We start from the raw sequence: 12,802 nt of genomic DNA, 5'->3' as shown, positions 1-12,802 counted from the left end.
CCGCAGACGTCTAAATAGGACAATCCATAGTTTTATGCCTTCAATTGGTGGCTCTTCCTTTCGTCATTCCGAGTTAGAGGGTTTTTTGCCTGGGTTGTTTCGGGATGACCAAATTCATCTGTCAGGCATTGGCCTGGACATTTTTAATATGGGTATCCAGTCCATGATCGAATCAGCCACGGTGGTGGGGGGGCCTCGGCCAACAGCTTCGCGGTTGGCCCCGGCCGGTGGGGAGTAGTCGTCCAGCTTTTGCTGGATGGACAGCAATTAATTTGATTTTAAAGTTTTAAGTTTAGCCAATTTGGCCTTTTGTAATTTAATTTATTTATTGAGAAAATTTTGTAACCCCGCCCCCACATTTTATGGATGACACCGTGGCCAATTTTACCAAAGATAAATAAAAATGTTGTATCAAATTGTTGTTTGGTCTCCTTATTCAATACCTCTGTACTAGCCCATGTGAGGCTACGGCAGTATGCTGAGCCTGCATGGGATAGCGCAGAGGGAGAAGTGGGCTGCCGCGCTCTGGGGTAGTAACAGCCCCTGATTGGTTAGTTGCGGCAGCCCCCTTCTCTGATAGGTCCGTTCGCGTGAGGTAAAGCCCGCGCTGGACGAGCCTATATAAGGGAGAGGCTGAGGCGATTTGCTCAGTCACGTCTCCTGACGAGCAGCATCGCCCGCCCGCCCACCCTTCCCTGTCAGTTTGTCATAATAAGTCATGTGGTCGTCCGTATGGGGGGAGTAGTCGTCCAGCTTTTGCTGGATGGACAGCAATTAATTTGATTTTAAAGATTTAAGTTTAGCCAATTTGGCCTTTTGTAATTTAATTTATTTATTGAGAAATTTTTGTAACCCCGCCCCCACATTTTATGGATGACACCGTGGCCAATTTTACCAAAGATAAATAAAAATGTTGTATCAAATTGTTGTTTGGTCTCCTTATTCAATACCTCTGTACTAGCCCATGGGTTATACTTGATAGGCATAACCTCAGAAGTGTGTGGCAGCATTTGTACCTTCTGTGAACTAGGATAAGTAACCTCCAATAATGCAGACTTCTTTCCCCAGAAACGTACAAGTCTTGCGTGGAAGTTAACACAATTGTCCTTTTAGTGATTATGGAAGTCAGTGCTTACTTTTTTTATAAAAACTGAGGCCACTGATGACGTTGTGAATATGAAACGTGTAGGGCGGAGCTACAAGAACAAAGCAGAGAGATTGCAAGACTCGAGACACTGCCAGCCCCTGTGTTCTTTGCCCATGCGCAGCTTTGCTTACTGTTTATAGAGCCGAGGTGGCGGGCGAGTATTTATCAAAGGCCCTTGATTGTTTGTTTTATGTGAAAGCATTTGGTTTAACAATAAATATTTGTTATATTGTTTACACTACGAGTTAGTATTCTTTTATCTTTTTAGGAGAAGAGCACTGCTCATGTTTTGAGGGCAGATTAATCCGAAGCAACCATCCGCAGCTGATGAATTTATATTCTGTGGCAATACAAGACTTCCATTGCTCTAGTATTGTGGCCTTATTGTGAGGTGAGCTTACACCCATGGAGGTTGTTTGGTGAAGGCGCCGGGCGGACGTACGTTTGAGAATCGGTGTATCTAGCTAATTTGCATACTCTACGCGGAAATTAACGGAAGCGCCACCTAGCGGCCAGCGTAAATATGCACCTAAGATCCGACAGCGTACTAAGACGTACGTCGGTAGGATCTAGCCCACATTCAGGCGTATCTTGTTTTGTGGATGGACATAGAGTTCAATGCTTCTGAGCATGCGTCGACTTGATTTTGAGCATGGATGGTTTTTAGTCTGTCGGAATTGCATCCAGACGAACGAAAAAAATTTAAAATTTTCGAAATTTCGATTTTTTGAATTTTTACATTTTCGTAATTTCGATTTTCGAATTTTTCAATTTTCGAAATTTCGATTTTCGAATTTTTCAATTTTCGAAATTTCGTACTTCGATTTTTTCCTTTTTTCAAATTTCGAATTTTTCAAATTTCGAATTTTTCAAATTTCGAATTTTTCAAATTTCGAATTTTCGTATTTCCGAATTTCGAAAATTCGAAATTTCGAAAATTGAAAAAATCGAAGTTCGAAAATTGAAAAATGTTTCAAATTCGAAATTTGAAACATTTTTCAATTTTCGAACTTCGATTTTTTCAATTTTCGAAATTAGAAATTTGAAAAATTCGAAATTTGAAAAATTCGAAATTTGAAAAATTCGAAACTTGAAAAATTCGAAAATTGAAAAATTCGAAAATGGAAAAATTAGAAAATTGAAAAATTCGAAAATTCGGAATTTCGAAAATTTAAAATCCGAAAGTTTTTCGTATTTCCGAATTTCCGAAAATCCGAATTTCCGAAATTCGTAAATACGAAAATTCGGGGAGAAAAACGAAAATACGAAAATTTCGTAAATTCGTAGGTACGAATTTTCAAAAATACGAAAATTCGTAAATTCGAATTTTCGGAAATACGAAAATTCGTAAATTCGAATTTTCGGAAATACTTAAATTCGTAAATAAAAAATTTGTAAATACGAAAATTCGTAATTAACGAATTTCCGAATTTCGTAAAAAAACTAATTAGAAACAAAACGAATTGCACATGTCTAGCGCACAGTGCAAGTATGCCCTCCCTTACATTGTTCTTATTGGGAGATGGATTGTTTGCCTTATTCACTATAAGTATGCCAGCCCACATCCAACCTTTATGTGTCTTAGGCCATTACAGCCACTTAGGGGCCCAGCCTGTAATAGGTCATATGAACTTAGTGACGGCTTTTTGCATACCATGCTTATTTAACTTATTTTAAAAAAGAAAACAAAGAAATGTAGTTTGTAAAGAAGACCAGGCGTGAAACACTGGCTTTATTACACATACTTTTCTGCAGTTACTGTGCGGTTCAAGCAGCTGCAAAACAATCAGCACACAACATTTTGGTAGAAAGCTGTTTTATTTAAAGCAATTCACTGTGATATATTGGCAGACTTTGTTGGAATACAGCACATATAGAGATCTTTGATTAGCAGGGTACAGTTTTACATCAGTAAAGACAATTCAGATTAATGCCATGCAATAAAGGGTAATTTTGAGAAAAATCATGAGAAATATACAGCCTAACTAGATGGTCAGTGCTCAGTATGGGTTATACTTGATAGGCATAACCTCAGAAGTGTGTGGCAGCATTTGTACCTTCTGTGAACTAGGATAAGTAACCTCCAATAATGCAGACTTCTTTCCCCAGAAACGTACAAGTCTTGCGTGGAAGTTAACACAATTGTCCTTTTAGTGATTATGGAAGTCAGTGCTTACTTTTTTTTATAAAAACTGAGGCCACTGATGACGTTGTGAATATGAAACGTGTAGGGCGGAGCTACAAGAACAAAGCAGAGAGATTGCAAGACTCGAGACACTGCCAGCCCCTGTGTTCTTTGCCCATGCGCAGCTTTGCTTACTGTTTATAGAGCCGAGGTGGCGGGCGAGTATTTATCAAAGGCCCTTGATTGTTTGTTTTATGTGAAAGCATTTGGTTTAACAATAAATATTTGTTATATTGTTTACACTACGAGTTAGTATTCTTTTATTTTTTTAGGAGAAGAGCACTGCTCATGTTTTGAGGGCAGATTAATCCGAAGCAACCATCCACAGCTGATGAATTTATATTCTGTGGCAATACAAGACTTCCATTGCTCTAGTATTGTGGCCTTATTGTGAGGTGAGCTTACACCCATGGAGGTTGTTTGGTGAAGGCGCCGGGCGGACGTACGTTTGAGAATCGGTGTATCTAGCTAATTTGCATACTCTACGCGGAAATCAACGGAAGCGCCACCTAGCGGCCAGCGTAAATATGCACCTAAGATCCGACAGCGTACTAAGATGTACGTCGGTAGGATCTAGCCCACATTCAGGCGTATCTTGTTTTGTGGATGGACATATAGTTCAATGCTTCTGAGCATGCGTCAACTTGATTTTGAGCATGGATGGTTTTTAGTCTGTCGGAATTGCATCCAGACGAACGAAAAAAAATTTAAATTTTCGAAATTTCGATTTTTTGAATTTTTACATTTTCGTAATTTCGATTTTCGAATTTTTCAATTTTCGAAATTTCGATTTTCGAATTTTTCAATTTTCGAAATTTCGTACTTCGATTTTTTCCTTTTTTCAAATTTCGAATTTTTCAAATTTCGAATTTTTCAAATTTCGAATTTTTCAAATTTCGAATTTTTCAAATTTCGAATTTTTTTAAAATTTCGAATTTTTTTAAAATTTCGAATTTTCGTATTTCCGAATTTCGAAAATTCGAAATTTCGAAAATTGAAAAAATCGAAGTTCGAAAATTGAAAAATGTTTCAAATTCGAAATTTGAAACATTTTTCAATTTTCGAACTTCGATTTTTTCAATTTTCGAAATTAGAAATTTGAAAAATTTGAAATTTGAAAAATTTGAAATTTGAAAAATTTGAAATTTGAAAAATTTGAAATTTGAAAAATTCCAAATCTGAAAAATTCGAAATTGGAAAATTGAAAAATTCGAAATTTGAAAAATTCGAAACTTGAAAAATTCGAAAATTGAAAAATTCGAAAATGGAAAAATTAGAAAATTGAAAAATTAGAAAATTCGGAATTTCGAAAATTTAAAAATCCGAAAGTTTTTCGTATTTCCGAATTTCCGAAAATCCGAATTTCCGAAATTCGTAAATACGAAAATTCGGGAGAAAAACGAAAATACGAAAATTTCGTAAATTCGTAGATACGAATTTTCAAAAATACGAAAATTCGTAAATTCGAATTTTCGGAAATACGAAAATTCGTAAATTCGAATTTTCGGAAATACTTAAATTCGTAAATAAAAAATTTGTAAATACGAAAATTCGTAATTAACGAATTTCCGAATTTCGTAAAAAAACTAATTAGAAACAAAACGAATTGCACATGTCTAGCGCACAGTGCAAGTATGCCCTCCCTTACATTGTTCTTATTGGGAGATGGATTGTTTGCCTTATTCACTATAAGTATGCCAGCCCACATCCAACCTTTATGTGTCTTAGGCCCATTACAGCCACTTAGGGGCCCAGCCTGTAATAGGTCATATGAACTTAGTGACAGCTTTTTGCATACCATGCTTATTTAACTTATTTTAAAAAAGAAAACAAAGAAATGTAGTTTGTAAAGAAGACCAGGCGTGAAACACTGGCTTTATTACACATACTTTTCTGCAGTTACTGTGCGGTTCAAGCAGCTGCAAAACAATCAGCACACAACATTTTGGTAGAAAGCTGTTTTATTTAAAGCAATTCACTGTGATATATTGGCAGACTTTGTTGGAATACAGCACATATAGAGATCTTTGATTAGCAGGGTACAGTGTTACATCAGTAAAGACAATTCAGATTAATGCCATGCAATAAAGGGTAATTTTGAGAAAAATCATGAGAAATATACAGCCTAACTAGATGGTCAGTGCTCAGTATGGGTTATACTTGATAGGCATAACCTCAGAAGTGTGTGGCAGCATTTGTACCTTCTGTGAACTAGGATAAGTAACCTCCAATAATGCAGACTTCTTTCCCCAGAAACGTACAAGTCTTGCGTGGAAGTTAACACAATTGTCCTTTTAGTGATTATGGAAGTCAGTGCTTACTTTTTTTATAAAAACTGAGGCCACTGATGACGTTGTGAATATGAAACGTGTAGGGCGGAGCTACAAGAACAAAGCAGAGAGATTGCAAGACTCGAGACACTGCCAGCCCCTGTGTTCTTTGCCCATGCGCAGCTTTGCTTACTGTTTATAGAGCAGAGGTGGCGGGCGAGTATTTATCAAAGGCCCTTGATTGTTTGTTTTATGTGAAAGCATTTGGTTTAACAATAAATATTTGTTATATTGTTTACACTACGAGTTAGTATTCTTTTATTTTTTTAGGAGAAGAGCACTGCTCATGTTTTGAGGGCAGATTAATCCGAAGCAACCATCCGCAGCTGATGAATTTATATTCTGTGGCAATACAAGACTTCCATTGCTCTAGTATTGTGGCCTTATTGTGAGGTGAGCTTACACCCATGGAGGTTGTTTGGTGAAGGCGCCGGGCGGACGTACGTTTGAGAATCGGTGTATCTAGCTAATTTGCATACTCTACGCGGAAATCAACGGAAGCGCCACCTAGCGGCCAGCGTAAATATGCACCTAAGATCCGACGGCGTACTAAGACGTACGTCGGTAGGATCTAGCCCACATTCAGGCGTATCTTGTTTTGTGGATGGACATATAGTTCAATGCTTCTGAGCATGCGTCGACTTGATTTTGAGCATGCATGGTTTTTAGTCTGTCGGAATTGCATCCAGACGAACGAAAATTCCAATAGAAATTTTTTCATCTAAAAAATTGAGAACATGTTCTCTATCTAATTCCGTCGGAATTTCCAATGGAAAAAGTCAGACGGGGCATACACACGGACGGAATATCCGATGAAAAGCTTCTGTCTTTCTAGCTGGCTTTCTTTCTTTTCATCCTCCCTTTCTTTGTTCTTTGTGGCTTGGGCCCTCAGGCTTGGTCCTGTTGGCCTTGGACACAGGATGCATTATTTAATTTACAATTTGGAATACTGATATCCTCTGCTATGTGCCTGCTTGAATTTTATTTTATTTTTATTTATTTTATTTTATTTTAATTTTTTTTGTAAGGTTGTGTATCGTACAACAACTGTGCTTTTAAGTTCTACATTTACCCCGGTGTGTTAACCGGTATGTTACCTAAGCCAGCATTAGGTCAATCTAGCAGGCCACTTGAGTTGAGGACATTCTATTGCCGGCCTTCTGGATTCGTTTTTGGATCCCTAGGAGCTGGACTGATCTCAGGTCTACGGACTATTTTTTCTGATATATGATAAGCTTATGGTGTGTCCTCCACTGCTTTTTTCTTTTGTATTCTTTTTTGTTTGTTGATGTGTTTTTTCAATAAAACTCTTTGTACAAGAAAAGCTTCTGTCTGACTTTTTCCGTTGGAAATTCTGCTTGTGTGTACAAGGCATTAGGCAGAGCATTAGGCATACTCTGGTCTGTACTATTCCTAAGGCCTTGTACACACGGTCGGACAAAACCGATGAGAATGGTCCGAAGGACCGTTTTCATCGGTTCACCGCTGAAGTGGCCTGATGGTCTGATGTGTGTACACACCATCAGTTCAAAATCCGATCGGGTCAGAACGCGGTGACGTAAAACACAACGACGAAGTTCAATGCTTCCAAGCATGCGTCGACTTGATTCTGAGCATGCGCGGGTTTTGAACCGATGCTTTTGTGTACTAACCATCGGTTTGGACCGATTGGGCAGCGGTCCATCGGTTCGGTTTTGAAGCATGTTTTAACATTTTGGACCGAAGGAAAACAGATCGATGGGCTATACACACGGTTGGTTTGAACCGATGAAACTGAACCTCGGCCCATTCTCATCGGTTTTGTCCGACCGTGTGTACGGGGCCTAAGAGTCTTCCGTCTAGGGATAGGGTATCTCTCCTTGTTACAGCACACACCAAACTAGCTCTACTACCTTACACATTCTTTATATCAAAGACTTTACAATCAGATTTTTTTTAATGTGTGTATATGTATTGGTAAATATGTATTTGTAATTTTTTTGTGTTTTTTAGTGGTTCTGCATCATGGCCTTTTAACAATATGGTTGTAGGTCGAATTTCCAGTCTTTCATCACTCACAGTGCAATAAATTAGTAAATGGTAAACAGGTATTTTGGCACGTTTGTTTGGTCTTCTAGCGAGATCATTTTTGCTGTGAGAGTTTTTTTTGCTGTGCTAGGGGCATTGCTGTAAAAGGCCACATAATATTAAGGTTAAATATAAATAAAATAGCAGTGAAATTAGTAATAATAATATTACTGTGTACACTGTATGTCATCAAGTTCCGGTGCTACTAGTGAAGGGTACTGTTAATGTTTAGGCATACAGACACATTTTAGACAAATGTATGCATCAGGGGTGGACTGACAACTCATGGGGACCCCGGGCAATTGGAGATTATGGGGCCCCCCAGCAAGCTACATGCTGTGGGGGCACTCGATAGGAGGGAGGGGCCAGGAGCAGTGAAGAGAGACCAGAGAAGAGGAGGATCTGGGCTGCTCTGTGCAAAACCAGTTGCACAGAGGACACCCACACACAGTATACAGACACAGTATACAGACATGGACACACACAGTATACAGTATACAGACACAGTATACAGACATAATATACAGACACGGACACAGACACAGTATACAGACACAGACACACACACAGTATACAGACACAGACACACACAGTATACAGACACAGTATACAGACACGGACACACACTGTATACAGACACAGTATACACACAGGCACACACACAGTATACACACACAGTATACACACAGACACACACACACAGTATACACATAGACATGCACACAGTATACAGACATGGACACACACAGTATACAGACACAGTATGCACACAGACACACACACGGTATACAGACAGACACATGCACAGTATACTGACACACACACACACACACACAGTATACAGACACAGTATACACACAGACTACATACACACACATTAGGCATACACATTCACACACAGTATACACACGCCAGCACTTTCAATCTAGAAATTGGCCTAATTGAACACACTGCTGCTGCCCCCATCTCCTGACATGCTGGGACTCACAGACACACAGACACATTCAGTGGTAATACAGGAGAGGAGGATGATGTGCCTGTGTATTGGTGGGCAGGTAATCAGTAGGGAGATGTAGCAGGGATTGGGGGAGAAGTTCAGAACGTCCTTCCCCCAGGAGAAGTGCACTTCTCACACACAGAAAATCTAACATCCCCAGGGACAAGAGCTCTGCTAGAGGAAACACAGAATACCCCTCCCCTAATCAGAGAAAGCACTGATAAAACAACATTTAACTCAGTCAAATTAGTCAGCTTACCTTGAATCAGCCTGAAGTCCATCCCACAGTGAAGCTGTGTCCCCGCCTCCCTCTTCTCTCCTTCAGCTGTCGGCAATCTCCTGCTCTGTTTTCAAGGAAGCCGCGGGGAAGGGGGCATGTACACTGTGTTCCCATTGGCTCAGGAGGTAGTGGAGGGGCGGAGCAGCTATAGCCTCCGAAATTTTACATCAAAATTATGTTGGTGTCAGACATTTCAGGGACAGATGTAAAAATACACAGATTTTTACAATCTCTCCCTGGTTTTACTGAGGCTGGCAACCCTGATGGGTCTCCTAGTGGCATGGGGCCATTGGTCAGTGCCCGAGTGCCCGAATGGTCAGTCCACCCCTAGTATGCATACAACAGTTTATTAGCACTTTGGAGAAGGTCTTTTTTTGTTCTAGCATTATTGTGTCCTCGTGCACCAAGCCAGCTCCATAAACATATGGTTTGATGAGCTTATGTGAAAAAACTTGAATGGCCTGCACAGAATCCTGATCTCATCTATAATGAACAACTCAAAAATGATTTGGAATTGCAAGCCATCAAACATCAGTGCCTGACCTTACAAATCCCACAGAAACACCACAAAATCTCACAAACACACTACAAAATCTTGTGCAAAGACTTTGTGGAAGAGTGGGGGCTGTTAGGGGGAGGTTGTTGGCTGAAAAAGTAGGAGGATGAAAGAAACTTCATATCATTTCCATGGTTTTGAAGTCCATCAAGTCATTTAGTGCAGTAACATACAGTATATCAAAAATCATAAAGGATATCCATGTTAAAACATATAAATCACAAATGAGCTCTGCTCCATATAATTTTCACATAAAGTATATGGCAGACAGGCAATGGCACTTTTCTTTCATCTTCTAATCTAATGGGATCATTTAGTCTTTAAACCATTTTGTTTCCCTAACACTTTTTGTAGTGAAAGCTTTACATCATGATTTCTGAGTGTGTAAATAATTGGGTTTAACAGGGGTGTGATGACAGAATATAAAACAGACACAAGCTTGTTTAATGAAACACTAGAAGCTGGTGTGACCCGCATATACGTGAAGCCCATGCTTCCATAATAGACACAAACTACAGCCAGATGAGAGGTACATGTAGAGAATGCTTTGTGCCGACCACGAGAAGAAGGCATCTTCAGGACAGTCCAAGTGATGCAGATGTAAGAAATAAAGATGACTGACAATGAGCTTATAAGAACCAATACAGATACAATGAAGTCAACAAGTTCCTTAGTCTTAATATTCCCACAAGCCAACCTCAACAGTGGAGAAACGTCACAAAAGTAATGGTCAACTTTATTGGGGCCACAAAAGTTCAGCTGAGTAAGGAAATAGACAGGAATAATTGGTGTAAAAAGTCCAGTTAACCAGGAAGAAATAAGAAGGCACCAGACACACCCGTCCTGCATTATGACAGTGTATTTTAGAGGATTACAGATCGCTATGTAACGGTCATACGCCATGGTGGCCAGAAGATAGCACTCAGTGGCTCCAAGAAAAGTAAAAAAGAACAGTTGAGTGACACATCCATTATATGATATTTCCTGATTTCCTGTGACCATGTTATATAACAGATTGGGGAGTGTGACAGTGATATACCAGATCTCCAAGAAGGAAAGATTCCCCACAAATATATACATGGGCTTCCAAAGTTTGCTATCTTGTATAACCAGTAAAATAATGGCCAAGTTTTCTAAGACTGTGAACATAAACATTAACAGAAATACAAAAAATATACTCATCTGGCAGTATGAACAACCAGAAAACCCAGCCAGGAAAAATGAGCTTACTACTGATTCGTTTGACACCACAGACATTTTAAAAATAAAGTGTAGGTGGGTCAAGTAGCATGAAATAAAGTATTTTCTATACTATAAATCAAAATGAGGTATTAAGTACATGAGAATTTTCCAAAAAGAAACCACATGCAACAAGTGAACAAATCTAGTTTTGTGATATTTAGCAAAGACAGAACCAGACATATAATTTATTGTTTCATTACTAATAGACCTTCAACTATCCTTATTGACATCAACATTTCTTTATAATTGGCTATATTAGCTTGGGGAATGCCACTCAAAGCAACATTTATTTCTAAATAAAGGTTTCTAAATACAACATAATATTGAAGCAGACCTTATATCAAGAATATTTTCTGCTTCCTCCTACCTGCGGCATGACATAATCTCAGCCTAGGCAAAGTCACTGACTAGAGCTCAAGGTATGCAATTAAGGGAACTATGTTTTCGTTTTTTACTGTTGCTCTGTAATGTGACTTAACAGGATTTTTTTTGATGCAGGCTTGTAGAGGGTCCAGAAAAGTCCACTTACTGTAAAATAAAATAATAAAATGTAAAGCAACACATTAAGAGAAATCTATATAAAAAAAAAAAAAACATTGTATTATTTAGATATATGGTATTAAATATATATTTTTAGCTCATGAATTTGAACATTTGTAGAAGTATATGGAATAAAATTGTACAACAGTGCCAAAAGTGAGCACTTTAATTAGAACTGTAAGCCAACAGGTACGTATGTCTATTTTGCAATCAAAATTCCTTATCTGCTTGCGCGCAAACATTTGTAGAACCTACATTGAGCTGCAGATGTAGAACCTACCAAGTTCCAGTTGTGGGCTGACAGCAAAGTACCTTTTTCTTGACTGAAATCACAAACATTGGTGTAAACCCTGCCCAGTTGTATTTTGCTAAACTAGTCTTTGCTGAATCCCCATCCCTGTCCTTACTGAATCCCTATCCCTGTCCTTACTGAATCCCTATCCCTGTCCTTACTGAATCCCTATGCCTGTCTTTACTGAATCCCTATCCCTGTCCTTACTGAATCCCTATCCCTCTGCTTGTCACAACAACAAAGTTGGATTTTTTTTTATATCCCACAATAAAATCTGGCAGGGGTAAATAGGCTTCCTGAGAAAAAACAGGAACAGGACATGGGATGGTTCCGATTATCTGATACGATCAAAGCAAATTATTTTGCACTGAACAGATATAACAAAGCATATCCAATGATATATTTAACAGACCAAAAGGGAGAAAATAAGAGAAGTTCATTATTAAGGTTTAGATACACTTTAAGCTATATTTAAAATCATTGTTAAAAGCTCAAACATCCAGTGATATCTTGATTTATCACAGCTCAACTGTGACTTATTCTGTTAAAATGAAAAGTGAGATTGTATTTATAGCCTAGCTATGATGATATGATCCACATGGATTTAAATTATTACCAGGGGAATCATCATTTATTTCCAAGGAAAACAAGTACAAAAAGAAAGTGCCCTAATAGTATAGCAATTTTAATAACCAATGGAATAAAAACTTTGCTGTGCCAGTAAAATTTTGGTGTTGTGCCAGTAAATTTCAAACTGGTAGGTTGGAAAAACTGATTCCTTGACAGTCATGCCGATGCATTGGCTTTAAAGCATCATGAGTTACTAACCTGGAATATGTATAGAGATAAGGAATTTTGACACTTTTTGACACTTATTTACAGCATGCTTGTTCCAGGCCAAACACAGACAAGTAACAAGCATTTTTTAGAAAAAGCTAGAAATGTCAGCTCATGCAATTCTCATATGACAGAGTCATTTTTAATTAATGTATACCTTAGAACAGCTTTTTGACCTATACCATTTCTACCTTTCTGAGGGTTGACTAATAGGGTCAATCGTGTACACTGTACTCATTTCCCGGGGTGGGGGGGGGGGGTTTGGATATCTGGTGTCTCTTTTTCCAATTTGGAAAAGCATGTGTATGTTCTGGCATACTTCAGGAAGG

At 38.5% G+C, this 12,802-nt stretch overlaps 1 protein-coding gene across 1 annotated transcript; it reads right to left on the bottom strand.

Moving 5' to 3' along the window:
- Window positions 1–9,835: 9,835 nt before the first annotated feature.
- LOC120914425 (olfactory receptor 6Q1-like) lies at window positions 9,836–10,880 on the bottom strand. The gene has a single exon (XM_040325120.1). The coding sequence runs from the start codon at window positions 10,817–10,819 to the stop codon at window positions 9,872–9,874; it is 948 nt and encodes a 315-aa protein (XP_040181054.1). The 5' UTR covers window positions 10,820–10,880; the 3' UTR covers window positions 9,836–9,871.
- Between the last annotated feature and the right edge of the window lie 1,922 nt (window positions 10,881–12,802).

This window comes from Rana temporaria, chromosome 9 (genome assembly GCF_905171775.1).
Source record: "Rana temporaria chromosome 9, aRanTem1.1, whole genome shotgun sequence".
Classification (NCBI taxonomy): domain Eukaryota; kingdom Metazoa; phylum Chordata; class Amphibia; order Anura; family Ranidae; genus Rana; species Rana temporaria.
Note: the sequence above shows the minus strand (reverse complement) of the source record. Positions and strands in the feature narration are given on the sequence as shown.